At 39.4% G+C, this 21,641-nt stretch overlaps 1 protein-coding gene across 2 annotated transcripts; it reads right to left on the reverse strand.

Annotated features, from left to right (window-relative positions):
* Nucleotides 1–1,760: 1,760 nt before the first annotated feature.
* Nucleotides 1,761–18,405, reverse strand: LOC145405107 (reticulocalbin-2). 2 transcript variants are annotated; one of them, XM_080276625.1, is made up of 7 exons: nucleotides 18,241–18,405; nucleotides 14,349–14,537; nucleotides 13,472–13,619; nucleotides 12,676–12,835; nucleotides 10,716–10,914; nucleotides 4,710–4,833; nucleotides 1,761–2,734 (listed from the first exon to the last, which is right to left on the reverse strand). In XM_080276625.1, exons 2-7 carry the CDS (start codon nucleotides 14,533–14,535, stop codon nucleotides 2,563–2,565), a joined length of 990 nt encoding a protein of 329 aa, XP_080132751.1. In that variant the 5' UTR covers nucleotides 14,536–14,537; nucleotides 18,241–18,405; the 3' UTR covers nucleotides 1,761–2,562. The 2 variants fall into 2 exon arrangements, with proteins under 2 accessions (XP_080132751.1, XP_080132750.1); XM_080276624.1 differs by having other exon boundaries at nucleotides 14,349–14,568.
* Between the last annotated feature and the right edge of the window lie 3,236 nt (nucleotides 18,406–21,641).

Raw genomic sequence — 21,641 nt, forward strand, 5'->3', positions numbered from 1 at the left:
ACCTACTTTAATGACTAACATAAAATTAATAAAAAATATCTGTATAAATTTGTAAGCTACATATGTACTGAATGTTTTACAAAATTATGTACTCTATTATACAGTAAACATGACACTCCACTCAATGATACAGGGACACTATTACCTGGCTCCACAAAAATAAAACTTCAACTCAGCACTGAATACACAGGCTGGTGTCTTATTTACATGGCACACCTCCAGCTCCCACTGCTTTTTTTGGTACTGAATTTTTTGTAATGGAAGAAGGAGCAATAAAGATAGGGAGGGGGTGGTTGGAGCGTACTGCACAAGTACGTTTGTTCTAAGCATTTTCTCAGGGGGGGGTGGGGAGAGGGGATCAAAGGAAGGTATATACAGTATCCCAATGAGACTGGGGACGTATTTTTCATTTTAATTTTTGCCATCTGATTATTTTATTCAGCTCAGGATTGACTTTTTGAACTGGTGGGGTTAACCCATACCCTTCTGACATCATACGTTGTACGACAGAACATGGTAGCTGCCGTGGACCCGCCATTGTACATCGTATGATTCGCAATTGCAAGGCACGTTGTGTGCACATTTTTCAAATTTCATGGGTGATTCGTGGCAGGCAGACGCATGAGACTTTCCTCTAGCTGCCACCAGTGGAAACAACAGTATCAGCTAGTCAAGTGTGCCAGAAATCAGCGCTTTATGAGTGGTACCATTATGAACCTAAGTTATTTTCACCCATTTTTTTATATATACTGTATACCACAATACTGTTGCTGTATATGTACTTTTGTAGCAAATAAATGTAAATATATGTACTTAGGTTGGTTTTGATCAGTTACCCACCCCTTTCCCATTGTAGAAAACGGAGCAGCCGCACCGGCCCGGCCACAGAACACCTGGCTAAGGTGAAGGGGACCCACCTTAGGAGCACTTAGGGGTAACGGGAGCAACTTTCTTGGTGATTTTCATTAGTTTCTCACCAAAAGGGAATGTTTGAAAAAAAAATAATAATAATAACCGGGTTTTCAGGGGGTGGGGAGGCCCAAAAAAACCAAGAGGGTACGGGTTAAAGAACTGCAGGAAACCAGCCACTTCAAGTGGCTGCTTCCAGAGGCCTAGAGGCCTAATGCTGAGGCACCGTCAGTGTTTTGATAAATGTCATGCATGAGGTGAGTGTGTTGTGGTGTGGGGTCTGCACTACTGTGAGGGCATAGTGGACTGTTTGTGGGTTTGTATTTTGTGCTGGTATTATAACAAGTAAGGGTGGTGACTGTCTTACGAACCTATTTAGTCAAAGAGACATTTCCTTAACTGAATAAAATAATGAAGGCAGCAGCAAGAGTAAACTAAAAAGGACATCACCAAGATTCAGAGATACATGGTAGTGAGAAATGCTGGGCAGAAGTGTATGCAGAACCTATAATGCTTGTTGGCGCTCTGTATTTACATTTTTTTTACAGTATACATGATCTGAAACTAAATGAAATTTGTGAATATCTCATATATAATTAAAGTAATTAACTTCAGGACAACCATCACTTACACAGTATCTGTAAATATACAAACCAACCCCTCCAGAGAAATTGCCAAAGGATGAGATTCTTAAACAGACTGGGAATCAACATCACTGCAATACTGTACCTCATAATGCCTAGTTTTTTTTTTTTCCCCTAACGAAATACAAAAATCCAGAAGAGGTCATGGTGAAGCCGTGCAACTTTTCAAATAATGATGTTACACTATGTCTACAATAATTCCTCAGTATAAGCCACTTCTATTCATTCCTTCTGTTAGAAAGTCCCTAATGAATTAGAAAATTATATTCTAATACAATTAATTCAACCCTCCAATATATGTATTTCCATTTACAGTTTTACAGGTAATTGTATGAATAATCTCCATACAAGTTCCATCTATTTAATTCCTTCAGTACGGTATCTTTACATGCATTGTAAACGTATATTTTTAATGGCAGTGTTCAGCGCTTGTAGAGGTCAGCTTTTATTAGTTGATGGCTGTTTCCGAGCTACCTAATTCCCTGCATTATTCTGATTAAGTCTGGGGTTCCCTAACTCTGAATTTCCTCTTCAGGTCTTCACCCAGTGGTCTCCTTGGTCTACCTGCATGGGTTCTCCAAGCTGGGGTTTGTACAGTGCTCCACATTGTTACTCTTATATTTTCTTCAACTGGTAGCTCATGAAGCACAATGATCCACTACAAAGCCTCGGGAAGCACAGACAAAAGGAGACTGGCTTCTTAATCTTGAGCTTTGAACTCTTGTGGGTATGTTGCCTGGCATGCCTTGAGCTACATTTGACATGGAGATCCCACCTCATCCTACAACAGCAGCACAGCCAAAGGCAGACTTGAATCCAGACCTCTTCATTCACGAACCCAGTGCCTTAACAACTGCACTACAAGGCATGACATTATTCATGCTTGTAAAGACATCTCATAGTGAAGGGGTTAATAATTATTTTTAACTATATTTTTACTCTTTCCAACTTATACTGAGGAATTACTGTAATACGTGACCTGAAACCCTCACACCTGGTCCCAGGTGGCTCACAACTCGTCATCGAAGCGGTCCAGGTTGTGGAGGTGGTCACCGTAGTCTGTCGCCTCCGAGCCAACGAAGACGTCATGGTGATCCAACACCTCCAGGAATGACAGCAGTCCATCACCATCATCGTCAGCAGCAGCAAACAAGTGGTCTACCTCATCCTCCGCTATGTCCCTATGAAGACAGATGAGAGGTAATGATGGGTTAGGTACATTTAGTCTACTACATCCCTGGGGAGACAGAAAATGGGTAACAATGAGTCATATACACTTAGTCTCTGGTATATCCCTAGAAAGAGAGACAAGGGGAAATGAAGAGTTATATACATTTTGTCAGGACTTAACCCATTCGCTGTCGTACAATGTCGTCTTACTTTAATTTATACCTTGCCCTCCACTATGAACCTGTGGAAACAAACATAGGGTAACAACAGGTCAGCTACATTTATAACCAATTCCAGTTTTGCCTTACACCTGGCAACAACTCTCACTCTCTCATTCCTCCCCATATTCCATCATTCTAACTCCATAATCTGTAACTACAGTCCATTCAAAATCAAAATTACAGTTACAGGTAACAGAGTAAGAGTGAGGAAGTAAGGGCAGGTGTGGAAGGTGTGAGTCATGGCTGAGAGTAGGTATAATTATGAATGGACTATATTCTTGGATTAACCCCTTCACCAACTTTACCTATTTTTATTGCTTACACTTCCAGTTTATGGGAGATGTCTGGTAGTGCACGAGTCTATGAAAGTTTTACTCCAGTTTTAAAAAGTCTCTCCTAATTCAACAGTATCCTATGAAGATGACAAAATTTAAAATAATACCTAATCAGTCTGAGAGGGTTAAAACAATGCCTCTGCCACATTCCTGAAGAAATAAGCAAGATGTGAGGACAAGATACAATATATCTGAGATGAGCCCTTTCATTTTTTTCTTTTTGGCTATAACGAGGATTCCCCCCCTTCCCAGAGATGAATTATAGCGAAGGAATTAAAGTCTCCAAAACCTCCCTCACTGTCAAATTTTTGTAAATTAATTTTTGTTACTGCCAGGCACTTTTGTCAACTCAGGAGGGACTCATCCAAATGAATGGATTAAAGCACTAAACTGCAGTGAGCCATGCCTACTGGCTGGATTTTCATTCATAACTTTCATTATTCTACAGGTGACAAAAACCTTTACTCAATTAAAAAATCACATTCAAAATTTCATATTGCAAACTGACTTCATCATTTCTAAGTCTGTTTCAAACATTTAACAACGAGCACTGTACTAATAAGTTTCTTCCACGGATTAACTCAAGAAAGTGAGATCTCAGCTTATTTACAATGACAAACTACCATTACACACTGGCTACCACTGATGGGCAAAGATATTAGAGAAAACTGAGGGAAAACTTTAAAACTGTTTCATCTTGAGCAATGTATGATCTTGGCTACTTGGTAAATGTGACTGAAGTTGATTTTTAAAATCACCTTGCACTAAAGGCGCAGGCCAATGATACACTGTAACATCATTTCATAACCAGTGAAATATATGCTGCAAACATGAATTAATGAGGAAACTTAGACTATGCAATCAAAGATTATTATTCTGTAAATCTCAAGGCAGATAAGAAGCCGTCATGCTCGTGTAGGTCTATGAATGAAGAACAGAAAGAAAACAGCTGAATCATATGCAATCAAGAAGTCTCATCATGCTCAAACAAAAATAATGTTTTGGGGTGAAAGCAGAAGTATTATACAAAAACTGAAAAATATACAGTTCTACTCATGTTAGGGTGATAGGAAATATGTAGATATTGGGAATATATAACAGAGCTACAAAGTTTATGTACTGTACCCATATCAAATATCAATACTGCACATACAACACAAATGAGCACTTACATGAACTGATGAAATAAGCAAAGAGAGTAAACTAAGAAGCATTCCAATGAAGGACAAGCAATACTGGAGACAGCTGGTTAGTATGCCATATAAATTATCTGCTGCATTAACTGCTACGGTCAATAGCAGCATATTGCAAAAGAAAACCACAAACTGAAAGAAAAACAGGACAACTAATCATAAACTACTACACTACAGCATAACAACAGGGGACATGATCCTGTAACAAGGGAGGCAGAATGGTAAAGAATCTCATACTCATTGGTGGGGACAACCCAGGACAGGATTTCGTCGCGGTCCAGGTACCCATTTGAGTCCTTGTCATGCTCGTGGTCGAACTTGTCCTTCTCTGTCACCAGCCACTCACGGTCCTTCTCCTGTCCTGCCAACACCATCTTCACCATTACCAATCACACAACTAGCACAAACAAGATGAAAAAACTCACACAAACCAAACACAGTACAGTAAGACCATTCTATTTCGTCCTAAACTCTTCTCCATCATGGCTGTTAGTCTGCACTAACACACCAGAGAGGAATGTAATAACCATGCCTAACAGTGGAACAGTAGGCAAACTTTTGTCCCTGACCATATATTTCAGAACTAGAAAACGAAGGTGGATGAGTTAACAAGAGGCCAATTGTAAGGACTGAATAAATTGGTCTTACTGTATGTATTGTACTACGGTACCATCCATTTTACAACTCTCCACCAACAGTCCAAAATACTGTGCTCATGAATTAGCACTCTTAAATCTTACAGCACATGCTTTCTTTTACCTCAGATTTAAGGCACCTGTAGAGTAATCAATAATTTAGTACATGAAGGACTGAACTTCTCTGTGTGATATACAAAAACAGCAACAGCCAAACTTCAGCTGTGCTACTCTTTTGGGGGCCCTGGAAGGCCCCAAAGTGTAGCAACAGTCAAGGCCAGAAATCTCAATTGCATGGAAAACAAGACGTACTGTATGAGGAACAAAAATACCACACCATAATTACCCTTGCCACCAGTGCATCAAATGAAATTGGTAGTGCTATTATTATAAACAGAAATTAAACCCAACATAAGAGTTATAAACCAACAACTGAAAGTGTTTACCAGTTAGTAACCCAATGACACTGGTGAGGTATTTTTCACTTTATTCTTGTTACTTACAGATGATTCGATTTGGTTTAAGGGAACCTTCTGGTATGTGGGGGGTTTAATGAAGACTACATTTAACCACTATAGCAAAAAAAATCTTCCCTAAGCTCAAAAAAAAAAAAAAAAAATGAAAAAAAAAAAAAAAAAAAAAAAAAAATGAAAAACACATCGCCAGATCAAATGGGTTGATATTTTCTACTCATCAGTCTTCCTAGATAACTACAACAGAGGAATAACAGGGTTAAGTATACATATTTTATTCCCAGGTCGCTTATGCTTTCCTGATACAACACTGACTAGTCATTATACAAACCTGTGTAAACCCAAGAGTCAGTATGTTGGGAATGTATACCTGTGCATGTACAAAACTCCATAAGTGCAATAATATCATCAACCTACAACTAACCATGATTAAACCCAAATGTATGTATGTATGTATTGTGTGTGTGTGTGTATTTACCTATTTGTATTTACCTATTTGTAGTATACAGGAATTGAGCAATGCTCGTGTTGTCCTGTCTCCATATCCACATTTATCAAGTCTACCTTTACACACATGAATGTTTTTCTCATGCACCACCTCTTTGTCTAAGTCGTTCCAAATATTTAAGAATATACCTAATTGTGATATACACAGAATGTACTATGCTCGTGGGTTTCCGTCGCTGTTTCTCAATAAGTCGAATTTAACTTTAAACTCGTGTGTGTGTGTGTGTGTTTGTACAATTCCCATGTGTGCAGCCAAACAACTAGCCAGTGAGGGTAAATCACAATAATGTAGCTTACAAGTTATTTGGTGAGAAAAGTTTCTGGGCCTCTGCAAAAGTCCAACACTCCATCTTTGTTCAAATCATACGTTTGGAACCTGTCCATCATAAGCTTACGTTGTGATGGACTGTCTACCTCCCTGTGGTCCCCTGTAATGTGCTGGGTTCTCACTGACAGTTCTCTCCACTAAGTGCTTTAGAGCTAACCTACATATACAGGGTGTCCTTGAAAATGTAGATATCTTAGGTTATTCTTGGACTAATCTGAATGAGCATGAATACAATTATCAGTCACTATGGAGCCATGATGATTGGATCTTAAGGAAGAATTACAATGAAGACCATTTTTGCCATAACATACATAAATACAAATTATGTCATCCTCCCTCCTGAAGAATTCATGTACTGGGATTCATCACAGTACAGCTGATGTCTTCTATGGGCTTAAAGCTAAACCATGTGCTCAAACCATCTAACTGACACTTAACCCTTGTTTGAAACTAATGAGAAGAAATAAATTACAGTGTAGAAGATTTGTAACAATTTGTGAGTCTCAGCTGGGACTAACTATTTACCTACTTGTGACCAATGTTTTTCTTCATTAATAATTGTAGTTCCATAATGTCTGAGACTTGGTCCCATGTTGATATAGCATTTATAACAAAATTTGTCCAAGAATATCCTCCTGAAGATTCTTATACACTTCCTGGCACTCCCTGTATATGTTTGAAATGCTCTATACAAAAACCATTACCCTGTTAGCTTTAACCCTTTTAGTAATGACAACTTTTTAAATTTAATGTCTGTTATTTCCATCCTTTTTTTAAACCTGTGGAGTAAATACAGTATTCACGCTCCCTTTACTACTAAGGTCTTTTCCCAAACTGAATATCATGGAAAAAAAAAAAAAAAAGCTGGCGAACTTAAACTTACTGGATTCAACGCTACTGCATGGACCACCTCAAAACCACACTCAAGAAGTGAAGCTACAGAACATGGTGAATGTTTGTGGCATATCCGAAAGAGCCAGGACTCTGGGGGCCTGAATGATGAATGAATGGAAGCGTGGCCCATTGGATTGGGCAAATTTGGGCTGTCTGGACATTGCTACTCCTCACCCTGCCCTAGGGTGGGAAAGGAGGTCCAGATGATGATCATGAAACACCTAACACTATTACTCTTATGTTCTGTAGCTAAAATTTGTACTTGTGATGGAAACTGAAATATTAAATAAATCAATAATAAAATAAATAATATATGAAACAAGTAAAAAGTTTAAAACTGCATGCAAATTTATCTAGTTATTTAAACACACAATTATTATACTGTGCACAATTTATGCCACATGAAATAAATCTGAATAGTGTGCATGATTTAAGAGGATGTTTAAGTGAATATTAATCAGGTAAACACTCCTGTATTTACACAACTCTTTAAGTAACTGATTTTAAAAAGAAATCAAACAGGAACCTCTTACCATCAAACAAATGCGAGTCCACAAAAGTTTCCATTAACCCTTTGAATGTGATGACTTTTTTTCCTTAGCACAGTCTTCCTACTTCCAGATTATTTTATTCAGTTTAGGCAAGAAATTTTGAACTGGAGATAGACATAGCTTTCACTGAACCCTTCACTACAAAATATATCCCTAAATTATCTGGAGGTAGCAAGAATCGCCCAATAGAATATGTCATCAGCGTCGAGTCATTAAATACCACTTATAAAACCCATTCACTATTTTACCAACATTCCACACCATCTCAGCCAACACAATTTTATGTTTAAACTTCCTCAACATTCACAGTCTTTAGTTGAATTTTGGTTTATCATCAGTAACACTTACCATCACACCCAAGGAAATGGTACACAACACATCATTTAAAACTCCAGCTTCCAGCAAAAGGTCTGATGCACAAATATGATTCATCTTTAAAGCACACACAAGAGATTCTTACACAGAAACAGGGACACAAACTCTCAATTTATCCCTTCTACATTCACACCATCCCAGTCCTTGCAGTGAACCGCCTTACTGAGGCTAAATGCACCCAAAACTCGTCATTACACAAATACAACATATGATTCAGGGCCACATTTTAAGCTGGCCTTGGCATTTTCATATGGCCTCTTAGAGATTAATTTTCCATATTATACCTTTTCCTCTTGTCTGTTACTTATCCAAACTGTTTCAGTATTATATATAACATACAAGAGAATGCAAACTGCAAGGAGGATGATAAACTGCTATGGAAGAGACATTTCAAAATCTCCCTTGCCGACCAAAATACGACCATTAACCTCCTCAAACAAGACCATCCCCAGATACACACACACACACACACAAACACACTTCATATCCAACACCCAACAATAAGCTTACATCTGGCCGCCTGCCAAAAGACGCAATTCAGCTCCTTCCAGTTTTCCTGATTTGTTTGTGTCCATTTTGGCAAACCTTTGCTGATATTTCCGTATATGATTCCTTCGTGCCAATGGGTCCTCTTTCTCCTCCTCCTCTACCTCCACTTCTGAAATTTGGCTGTAAATTTATCTACCGCCTTTATTTCACTGTAAACAGAAATATCACTGTTATCCTGCCTTATTTTTCCCATCGAGGTATTTGGTGAGGCAGAGAAAGCACTTAAGAAGAAGAACTGACAAACAACACACCCAGAGAAGTAGGCCACACACTCATTCATCTGCCATTCAAGCACCTGAAATCCACTCATATCAAGGAACTAAATGTTCATCTTTGTAAAGCTAACACTTCCTCTCCATCAACTCTATGAACCTCCTATCCTTCACAATACTAGCATGTGACTTGTATGTACTTTTGTGAACATAAAACATTTCAATCCAGTGACTTACCAGTATTTTCCTTTAGTTTACTCCTACTACTCCCAGACTATATTACTCACCTTAGAGACAGCTCCCAAGCAGTAAAAGAGTTAACAAACCCCAGTAGGACTTAATAAAGACTATATTAAACTCCAGTTCAAAGCAGCTATCCCAAGGTGAATAAAATGTATCATGAAGTAGCTGGAATAAGGTATAAAATACACCATCATATTGAAAGTGTTATTAATTTACCTCTCTCAGTGGTACAGAACTGAGAACAGAATGTTCACAAATACCATACCAAGACTCATAGTCTTGTCAGATTTGGTTTTGTAGCAGTACTGCCTTAGTGATTTATTCTGCATAATACACCTTCCTACCATAATGTCTTGTATGTCATTTACGTTTTTCAAATAACCACATGGTGCTGGAGAGGGATGCCATCATTTGGTGGCACTGATACATTTACCTTATTTTTTTTTTTATTATTATTATTTTTTTTTTTTCTTATAATTATTATTATTTTTTTGTGTGGTGGTGGAGCTCACTGGTTATACAAACATCCCTCAAACTCCTCTATATTCCCTGACTGGAGGACTGTAGACTGAAGAACAGCAGCTTTGCCCTGCAGTCCACTGGGTTCGTGTTCAAATGAGCCTGGGGTTGCAACTACGGTACTATACTACTAAATATCATCACAGACTGTAAAAATAACATACAGTAAAGGAGAATATCAACATCACCATATGAAGAAAAAAATGGTAAGGAAGAGGTGCTAAGAAGCCTCCTAAACTGATGAAAATATGGCACTAATTGACATTATAAAACATAAGTAGTCATAATCTCTTTGGTCAAGATGGCTCCCTGGCACCTCTTACTTACCAGATTATTTCTATATACAGTATAACACATTCCTATTTTCTTGTACGTTACTGGGTATTTATGTAATTTATGTTGACATTAAAAGGTTGTAAACAGCAGGAGAGAATACTGAAGTGTAATATTCAGGAAAAATCACCCAGATGCTACCAAACCTCTTAAACTAACAAGAATTTGGGCAAATGTGTGTATCCCTCAAACGCTGCAGTTTTCAAGGCACTGTTGTAGCTGGGCTGTGGTTATAAATCTGGGTAACAGACATATGGAAGTAGCAGAAAAGTAAATACGATACACAATACCATCCATATTTAACATAATTCAACCAACTATTTTCCTACTGTATGTCTAACTTCATTTAACCAACTACATTCTCACCATCCCACATCTACCCTAATTCTACCATTTTCTCATCATCACCCCGAACTCTTTTTCCTACATACTGTAAGGATGAGGTGAGGTAGGCCCAGAAAGCAAAAGAAAAACATGACAGTGGGAGAGCTAATCGTTTTCCTATATCCTTGCTTCCTAGACTATACGTCATCTAGGGTATGAGTTGTGAGATCTTTCAAGGTACTACTTGTCCTTGTAATGCCTTGTAGCTATATCCTCACTTAATTTATCTGCTCAGCTTACCTTTGTCTCCAATATACTCCTGAAAGTCAATGGTGCCATCCTTGTTTGTGTCCTTCTCATCAAGTGTCTGCTGGAGGATGATGGGCAGCATGTCTGGGTGCTCCTCAGGGTGGGTGAAGGCCAGGAACTCCTTTTCATCCAGCCGACCATCAATATTCTGGTCGGCTGCATTGAAAAGCTGGCGATCCTCCTTCAGCAGCTGTAATGTTTGAGGGAAAATTACCAACTTCTCATCTGCAAATGATATTTTATACATTATCCTTGCTACATTCAGATCATTTTATTCAGCTTAAAGGGAGAAAACTGGTTGTGATGGCATTAATACTAACTGTTTCTAACCTTTTCACAACAAATGATTACCACCCGTGTTGCAAAGCACACTGAGTGATAATGTTTTCAGTTGTGAGGTTGGCTGGCTGGCTTTGTCTGTGTGTGGGTAAACAATATATCTCATGAATGGCTTAAGCTATCAACATGAAATTTTCAGGGTATCAAGATATGGCCAAATCTTGGACAAGTCTGAAGATGGGCACTCTGGGTGAAGGTCAAGGTCACCAAAATGGCTGCCAAAGGCCAACTAGTTGACCTTTAATGACCTTGACCCCACATGCCCATTTTCAAACTCGTCCAAGATTTTGGCCATATCTTGATGCCCTGAAAGTTTCATGTTGATAGCTTAAGTTGTTCATGAGATGTCTTGTTTACTCACACACAAACAAAGCTAGCCAGCCAACCTCACAACTGAAAACATCACCACTCTACTCGCTTACTTCTTGTGTTGCGAAGTAAGCAGAGTGGTGATGTTTTCAGTTGTGAGGTTGGCTGGCTGGCTGGCTTTGTTTGTGTTTTTTACACCCTGAATTTGCATCACATCAGAAGTGGAGAAGCAAAATTATGTGCCGAAAAAACTTTCCGGCTACATGGATGGTGAGATCCCATCATGAGATAGCTTCTAGTTCCTCAATAGTTTTGACATTCCCTTTTGCTCTGAAACTGATATTACAGAAAAAATACCTGATACATTTCATAAGCTACCTATACAACCGATTTGCCAGCTCTCCCCAAATTACAGTATAATACCAGCTGCATGCAAAAAGTTACACATGACTCATCTGTACTGGGGGCTGTGCATGTTCTAGGCTGTTAGCCTAACCTCAAGCATCTACATCACCGAGGATAATGTATGGCCAACATTTTTCTAACCCTTACTGAGTAACCCATTTAATACAAGTGTCCAATATAAAGAAAGGGGAGACACATGTGTACCCTATCCAAAAATTTTCCACATTTGGGTGGTCAATGGTTTAACAATGAGAGTTACTCTTGTTGTTCAGCAATCCCGGTCTGTCTGGCAGAGCAGATTCATTAACCACAGGCAAGCAACTGCCTCTCCTGGGATGTACCATGCAGTAAACCAATGTTCCCTTGTGGTGGAGAGCACCTCGTCACAGTGAGGCACAGGAAAGTGTGGAGATTTGGTTCCTAGATGGATGTCATATTTGCATCTCTCTACCCAATTAACAGGGGCACCATAGCAGGCTCCAAATCACTCCATTACTTCATATGGTTACCATCTAGTACTGAAAATAGTTTCCTGGGTTATAGGAAACCATTAAGCTTGACACTCAGTGTAGAGCAACTGCAGTGGAAAGGAGAGATATAAAAAATTATAAGAAAGATGGGAGATATAGGAAGAATGGAGGGCTGACAAAGAAAATTAATGATAAAGGGGAAGAAAGAAGTAGGCAGTACTATACAGAGTCAACAATGATCACCCTCAGTCACTGCGCAATGAGTGTAATTCCAGATTAAATATTTTTTTAGAACAAATATTTGTGAATGAAGAGTGTACTTCCACAGTTGTATTCATTCCTTCTTTATGCTATACTAATAAAAATCCCAGTCATACAAACATGAGAAAAAATTTATATAAACTTTGGGTGTAAACTGAGACACAAACCCGTTGCTCCTCTTGCTTGTCCTCTGCATCCAGCATGGTCATATCACTGGGGTCTGAAATGCCATAGGTCTCAGCGATGTACTCAGCCCATGTCACATAACCATCCTCGTCTTCGTCAACCTCATCCATCCTCTCAGCACTCTCCTCCTCAGATAGCATCCTGTACAGGGAAAAGCACAGCAGTATCATCATCACCATTACAACAAAGAGGCCATTTTTCAACTATTTTAATGGGCTGGGATGTTCCAGAAATAGGAAAACCAGTTTTCAGTGTAACTGTTTAAACCCATTTCAGTGGGTATGTTGTTGACAGCTCACTTTCTCTCTCATAAAACAAATCTGACTGCCTCCCTCACATACTTCTCTTCCTCTTCCTTTTTCTGGATCCTACCTTGCCCCTAGTTGGAAGGGGAAAAAAAATGAGAATGACTAGATGCCATCAGCCTTGGGAGGACCTCTTACAAAAGCAGACCCAACCTGATGTGAGCAGCACCCAGATGTGCAACTCTGCGTGCTCAAGATTGTCATTATTGTGGTCCATTTTGAGCTGCAGTCTAGTGCATTTATGGGTAGATGACTGGCCTACTTCCTTTGCGTGTGGAATACCTACTTGATCAAAAAGCATCCAGTCAACTCTTGGGCTCAAACCTGGGGAAGATCACCTCTTCAAATGGGGTGTTGTAACCAGTACACCACCAAGCAACATAAGAACTGAAAAGAAACTAATAAACACACAGCATACTCGAAGTAGCACAGTACTCATAGATGCAGTGATCTGAATAAGCACAGAGCCTACCTGAATGAACGTAGTATCCACATCTGCAGCTCTGTGCGATCAATATTCTTATCATTGTTGCGGTCCATCTTGAGCAACAGTATCTCCAGCCGCCTCTTGGCCTCACTAGCAGGCAGCTGGTCATACTCCTCAGCCTCCTTAGTGCTGCCTGTTAAAGAAGGTGGATTTGGTTACACTACATTACAACCAGGAATGACACCAGGCTTTTAACTCCACATAATTACCAAAGGAAGCCAGTACCACTCAGGTATGCAGGTAACTATCCTCTTCCAACCTATAACAACCCACTCGGGGTGAAGGGGTTAACTGAACATAAGGGCTCAATACACTACTTCTTTGGTAACTGATATGTATCAGTTCCATCATCTTGAAATTATTTGAAGGCATCATATTATCTGATGGTAATGTATAAAAGATTATCAGTAATGAAGTTTGATACCAACCACTTTGATCTTTTTACCTAAACAAAACTATCCAAATACAATAGAAAGTATAACTTGTATATCAAATAAACGATGCTATGCTTCCTCTCATGAAATTCTAGTACTGAGGATGGCCACAGTACAGCTGATTTTTTTCTATGGACTTGTGTGTACAGTAACTCTGCTGACAAAACCAGCTAATTACTTCCAAACAGTTCTTGGCAGCTGCTGGGAAAAATGAAATCTGAGATGTGTATATGATCTGTAACAATGTGTGAGTCTCGACTTGGACTTTCTTTACTTGTGGCCCAGTTTCCTGCCTATGGGAGATGACTGTGAGGTCACCCAGTGGTTAACAAGCTCGGGACTACACTCCACTCTTATGATAGTTCCTCCTATGGTCAATGGTATCAAACCATCAACTATTTAAAGAATAATCTACATCATGCCATTACCCAATATAGCCTCGTGGTCAAATTCTGTGTTGTGTTCGCCATCAACGTAGTGTCCATGGTCTCGGGGCATGCGGGTACCATCCTCCTCCCGCTCCTTGTGTGGGTTATGCAGGTGGTGTGTGTGTGCCCAAACCCCAGCCACCATCACCCCCACCACCACCACCATCACCACACATCCTCGGAACATTGCTGAGTTATGAGGTTTGAAGAGTTTATATATCTGGAAGGCAAGGGAATGTGAAATAATAAACAACCTTCAGTATGATTATTATTTTTTTTTTAAATAAAATTCCTGCAAATCCTTGTAATACTTCTGTACTGTTAGTATCATCATTTAACAGCATCCTCATCATTATCATCTCTCTTCCTACCTAAGAATGGAATGAAGTAGGGTCCAGAAAACATGGGAAAGATGAGTGTGTGTGTGTGTGTCTCTGTGGCAAGTTTATTCAATTTGGACAACCATAAAGTTAACAACTACTCATGAAACTAATCTGACAATTATGATATATGCAGTTATCCTTTCACTACAATGACATTTTTTTCTTCTACTTTCATTCCTCCTAGTGTCTCATTAATGTGTTCCACCTGCGTTTAACTCTAGCAGTGAAAGGCTTAAAAATACTATACAGGGACATCTATTACAGTAATCCCTTCAGTAATGATAATGTTTTACTTTCTACTGCCAGATCATTTCATTCATCTTAAACAAGAATCTTGTAGTGACTCGGTTAACTGCATGTCATCTTTAGAAGTTTCTGGTTAGATAACCTGATTAACAGAAATTATTATACTATAGTCCTTTTATCAAACATGGCCCAGATTTTTGTTGTTTTACAGCTTTTTTTCATATAGTGCAGTGGCAGAATAAGACTACGCTGTGGCACTACAACTTTTCCATTGCATTTCTTTGTGACTAGCATCAATTTCAAGTGTTAATCCACTGGTACTGCTAAGTGTTTCAGATGGAGAGATGGCAATATTAGGCCAAGTTAAGAGTAAGAAGGGAATAAAGCATTTCTGTTCATCATTTTGAATGTATCATGGCACAGACTACATAAATACCAGTACTGTAAGGTAAGAGAATTTCAATGTAGGCCTACTGTACCATATGCAGAAATATAGTATGGTATATCAATAAAGAAGAGGTGCTAGAGAGCCACCTAAGCTAATGAAAATATCGGCTAAGGCGATTCACTGAGTTACATACAAATATATGGAACGAGACTTCAATGGTAGAAGGGTAGTTTACAACTCCTAATGCTTGTTCTTAAAGATAAGGTTCAGGCTGCTATACAAAAACAAAATATATACTGTATTTATTAGTATCATAATCACATACTCTACACATTAACAAGCTAGTAGTGTAAGTGATAAAATCACTAGCTACATGTAACACCACATGATTTTAGTGCTTCATAGCCATAATAAGCAAGCTACAACTATCAAATGCTCTGATATATAAGATATGATGCATCAAATGACTATTGGCACTGATTAATGGCACATTAAATTTCCATAAAATTCTTAAACTGTACAGCTGGCTTAGATTAGTGGTTATTGCATACCGGTATTAAGATGTATACGGTCTGAAACTGCACTTTAAACAGAAAGATGAGTGTTACTGTACATACTAATTTCTTAGGGAAATATGCTAAGCTTACTTCATTAGGAATTACTGTACAGTGTGCCCAGCATTATAATCTGCAGAAAAACACCTGGACAGCTATATTTAGCCAGGTGTAAAGAGGGAGAGTGTTAGGGAGATCTACTAAGGACAGGATTCTCGAACATACAATCAATTCTGTCATAACTCAGGCTTATTTTCATAGGAGGAAACAGGTGCTGTATAGGGAATTCTGCACTCTTCTTTCCTTGTCCTTCTAACAAACGACAAATACATAAACCTACAATAATTTTCCTTTTGTAACCAAGATTTGTTTTTGTAGGACAAAAGAGACTTAGGTAAACTTTGTACTGTACTCTTCTTCTTGTACCGAAGAAAGCAAATCAAAGTTATGATAGGGAGAAGAGCATGTGTTAGTGACTGGCTGCCAACATTCAAGTGACCTGACAAAGATCTCCAACCTCTCTCAGCTCAGTTGATAGCCAAGTGTCATCAGACTAGAGGGCTCATCTGACCAGTAACCAATGAGACTCATTCCTACCTCATAACTAAACACATCATATTTCATGCAACCACAACTTGGTACTGGCATTTAGTTTGAGGAGTGACCCTTGTTAGATCGGCAGTGAAATTATCCAGGAATTTCTTATATACTAAATAAAAATAATGATGATAATAATATAAAAAAAAAAAGTTCTCTAAGATTACTATACCATACTTAATGCACTTTTCTGAGATCATTAATTTTCCATCATTTCATCCAAGTACACTAGTAAGCAACTCAATGACTGACTGCAATTCATTACAGGCACTTGAACTGAAGTCTGTTTAAGTCCAATGTTACTGCCAGGCAAAATTTTGTACCTGTGAAGGAAAGCTAGTTATCAGAATCAACTTTAATCTTAATTTTTGCTATGTACAAAACAACTAGCAGTAATGAACTTACTCATACATTAGTCTCATCAAATTAATGTCTAGTTTTTGCATTAGCAGCTACTACCGCTTCGTATCATATCGTTTATAAAGGCTCTAATATGCTTACATGCATCAGCCTCGGTCACCTAATGGCAGCTCTCCATGCTGCTTGATTTCTGGTAGGCTCCCTATTAAGTCCCTTATTCCTGAGGCCACACTCTATGACCTCGTCCCAGTCTTTTCCGGTTTGCTTTTTGCAACCCTACCCCAACTGTTCACACTCCCCACCTTCCACACCTAACTGTCATCCTCCATCCTCCCAGTATGCCCAAACATCTCAATCTACCCCTCCTCATCACAACACCAATACATCCCAGTCCATCCTTCCTCTCAATGGGCCCTAACATCTCAATCTACCCTGCCTCATCACAACACCAATACATGGAAGTCCCATCCTTCCTCTCAACTCTTCAGTCACAGTCCTAGCTCCCCTAAGCCTCAAATTCAAGGATGCACTACACACCCATTTTCATTAATTTTTTGGGAGGCCAATGAAAATTTTATCAAGCAAGCACTTTTGTCAGTAACTAGCCTGACTGGCAGGGGTAGCTGTACAGAGGGACACTATTTTGGTGCTTAGCCATGGTGCTCATCTCTGTAACCTATGCTTCTAAGCCTGGTGGACTATGCACCCACCTCCCTGCCATAAGATACAAGGCCAATACATCACCTGGCTCACCACCATTATCTCAGTGAATAGCTAAATATTCTACACTTAGCCAACTCTGCTCCAACTCCTAGCCAGGGTAAGCTAGCATTCCCAGCAATTTTTGGAAGCAGTTTGGGTACTGGCGTTATTCTGTACATCACCTCATCTTTTCATATACCACATTTTGCTTAAATAAGCAGAATTTCAAAGCATTTCTGACACATACAGTACAGACTTTAAATACCACCTATGATGAGCTCACAATAACTGAAGATATGGTTCATTAGCTTAGGACAAACTAGCCCTATTTGTCAAAGTGAGCAATCCTCAGAACAAAAGAAAAATATCAGAGGAAAATGAAACTGGATTTATAAGTTACTATAGGCTTTGGGTAGATCCACAAACACAATGACCGAGCCCCTGTTCAATCACACACGTCGATTTCCAGTGATAATAAAAATAAAGGAAGTCTCTACACTCCCCTTTCCCGTCCTTTCTGGGAAAACCAATCACTGTTACGGCTGGCAATTGACCTTGGGTCTGTTTGTGAATGTGGCCATGGTTTTGTACATCTGTCTCGAGTGACACAAAGATGACCTAAGGTACGTGAATCAAGCTAACGGAAGCAACACCTCCCTCACCTCAGGCTGGCTGCTGACACCTGTGTGAGGGTGGGCGGTGTATACACAGCGCCCGGAGACTGCCAGCACCCCTGCCACTTAAGTTAATACACGTAGAGCCCGGTGACGTGTGACACTGCAAGTGTTTTAACAGTGCCAGGACAGACCCTCGCCCCCCCAACCAGCTGGCCGCGCGTCTGGCTGTATTCGACAACGGGACAAGACTTTATCACATTTCTGTAACGATAAAAAGGTAATAGTATGGCAATAAATGCAATTCATATACTATAGGCAGATTGAAATTAATAATGATTACACAAATTATTCTTGGATAATCGATTCAGTAACTTTAAACTTTTGTCCCAAAATAAAGATTGTATCTTTGTCTCGTCATTCAACACTAATCCGCCCACCTGGGGCCGTTGGCACGGAAATGGTAATCGCTCGCAAATACCTCGAAAGGATGGCTTGGTTAACCAAAGAGAAGATTTATGAGAAGTGACACGCCAGTTATGCATTCATTGAATAAGATTTTTCCTTGTGCTTGTTACTTTTCTTTCTGATTTTTTTTTTTTTGTCAAGAGCATTAAGGTTGTTCCCTCAAACTGAATGTTATGCCGTGGTTACGGGAGAGTCTGTTCACTTTAATCCTCCTTTAGTCGTGACAAAACTGCAACACATGGCCTCGTTAACCTCAGTCAGGTTAGGGTAAACATGCTGTACTCGTACATCTGTGTCACCCTTCACACCTTAGCCTCATACATCTTTGACATTTATGTGCAGGAATTTGGGCACTGATAGCCGTGCCAAAGTGTTATTTTATAATGTGTTTTTAACCATAATTTTACCTCTCAGGTATGGTTAAAGCACAAAGTCCCTTCATAATTATTATTTTTTCATTTCAAAAATCACTTTAACCATTCCATTCGACTTTGGAAAGATCTCTTATGAAGTTACTAAAGGCTACATATACCATCAGTTCCAAGTCTCTTCTTAAGGTGAATAAATTGTCTGGACGCATCAAGATCTAAAAGGACGTTCAATTCCCCCTAATGATTTTGTGCGTAACATGGCAACCGCCTACCTCGCATGAGAGTAATAGTGTTGACAGAGCAGACCGTAACTCAAACACTGGAACGCAGCACAAGGACTAGTGTTATATGTGGGCGGCAGCTGGTTAAGTAATAAATAATAGCATAAGGAGCACCTATGGATCAGCCACGTCACCATCCCCTCCTAACCTGCATGGTCTTTCCGAAATAGCCCCGACTCCACTCTGCTACACTCGAAATCACTGAACTGCAGTAATTAAAAAATGGGAGAAATGGAGTTCCCCCGACCTAAGCCCTGTATCGGACTATATAGCCCCGCTAGGGTTACAGGAGGGAGCTACCCCTCCCGGCACGGCAGCCCGGGCGAGGCTCGAACTTGCAATCCCCCGATCACAAGGCCAGCGCGCTACCACTGTGCTACCGCGCCCCTGAAGTACAGTAATTAGAACATTAATTAATGCATGAAGGTAAACACTCAGTTCATGGAAAGGATTTCAGTGTTGAAAGAGGAGGCTGTGAATAGGGGAAGGGCACATAAGCAAAAGAAAATCCCCAGTAGCATTTTTCCTATTCTAATTCACGGCAGAAACCTTTGAATGTAAACTTGGGAATACTCTCAGACAAATGGAGGGTACAGTCAAATTTAGTGGTGTTTTCTTTGCTATCCATCTTTTCCCTCTTTATGAGGTCTTCATCAGTCTTCGCCACACAGCACGGTCCTGCGCCTCCCCCTGCTAACCCTTTTTCAAATCCTCGTTCACACAATCCATCCAGCGTCTCTTCTGCCTTCCTCCCTCCTTCCTTGACCATCACACTACGGAATTATAAAAGAGGAGAGCGGGGGACGGGGGAGGATCAAACTGCTGTATTTCATGTGTTACCTCCCTACCATAGGAGCTGAAGAAGAGTCTACAGAAGGTGGCGTTGTGACCTGGGTAGAGCAGTTGCAACACGGCTGTCTACCACAAGGAGACTCCGGTTCCCTGCACGGTGTATATACTGTACCTGTAGGACGGCCTCAAGGTAGCAGTTGATTACCTGTGGTTGACGGGTTTCTTCGACTAGACAGATTAAAGTTAAGTAGCAAAAACCTCCCTGCCACAAGAAGCTAGCTAAATTTTGTCACTATGCAAGAAGCTAGTTGAATTTTATCATTATAGAAGAAACGACTCGAAATATAACAACGTGTCACTAGAAACTAACATCAAAACTAATGTGTTCTTCAGCATCATCCAAACTTGTCAACAATTTTACGCTTTACCGCCAGAATTCACTAATTTTAAACTCACCCCCAGAATGCACTCTATTTTTCATCTTCACAGCTATAGAATCACGAGCGCATATATCATACTTTATTTCGTTGGTAAAGAAGGTTCGTATAAAAATAGTAATAGCTTTTAACGAATTTATGAGTGATTGAATCGACGTGTGCACAGGTGTTTTGAGACCCGCTACACACGATTCATATTTACAAACTTTCCTAGCTTTAATTCCCTCCTTTCTATACTCCTTTCACTTTAACTAGGCCTAAAGTTGGCATATCTCCATGTTGACTGTAGCTGTAGCAAGGGAGTGGCACTAGAATACGATGTTAGTCAGGAAGAAGTGCTTAGGAAAGGATGTAGAACCGTAGTTTTTCTTCTATTTTTATCGAGCTGCAAAAAGACGAAAATCTCCGCTCGGTTTGTTTCGGGGATTTGCTAACACCTTTTCCTTAGCAGTTTATTCCACACTTCATATTTCGCTATCCCTTTGTGTCTTACTGATAAAAACTATATCGACATCAGGACCTACAAAATGACAGAAAAACGAGTATTAAGACGTGGGGCTAACATGCAAAACAAATCGCTAAGGAAGAGATGTAACGACTTCTATGCTTCCTTAAATACGACTTTAATTGCTTGTATATACTTTTCCCTTCACTCATACAACTACCAGTTATTTCAAAATAAAAATAAAAAAAAAAGCTAATATTAGAATGAGAAAGTAAAAAAACAAGAAAAAACTACCGAACACCTCACAACTAAATGAAAGTGACAAAAGATTAAAAAAAAAAGTAGATAAATATATAAAATAATCTATGAGTATTAATTGCTGTAGAGATTTATGGCAAAAATGATGGGTTGTATAAGCTTGTCGTCAGTAATATAACCTAATAATTCAAAGTTATATTAAAGTCAGTATTGACGCCATAAAATGCGTAATAATAAATTATCATCATCATCTTAATCATCATCATCAATCACCATCATCATCACCATCATCATCATCATCATCACCATTACCATCACCATCATCAGTCTCCTTCACCATCACCATCATCAATCACCTTCACCATCACCATCATCATCATCATTATCTCTGTTAAAT

The sequence above is a fragment of the Coenobita brevimanus genome, chromosome 65 (genome assembly GCF_032717465.1).
Source record: "Coenobita brevimanus isolate Jiangsu-jjx chromosome 65, ASM3271746v2, whole genome shotgun sequence".
NCBI classification, from domain to species: Eukaryota; Metazoa; Arthropoda; class Malacostraca; order Decapoda; family Coenobitidae; genus Coenobita; species Coenobita brevimanus.

Bases quoted from the DNA above. Each gene is read 5' to 3' on its own strand.
- LOC145405107 (XM_080276625.1), bottom strand. From the start codon at position 14,535: ATGTTCCGAGGATGTGTGGTGATGGTGGTGGTGGTGGGGGTGATGGTG. The intron at 13,620-14,348 runs GTAATGGCATGA...CTTCTTTAACAG, and splicing joins TGACCACGAGGCTATATTGG to GCAGCACTAAGGAGGCTGAG. The intron at 10,915-12,675 runs GTTTGTGTCTCA...CAAACATTACAG, and splicing joins ACAAGCAAGAGGAGCAACGG to CTGCTGAAGGAGGATCGCCA.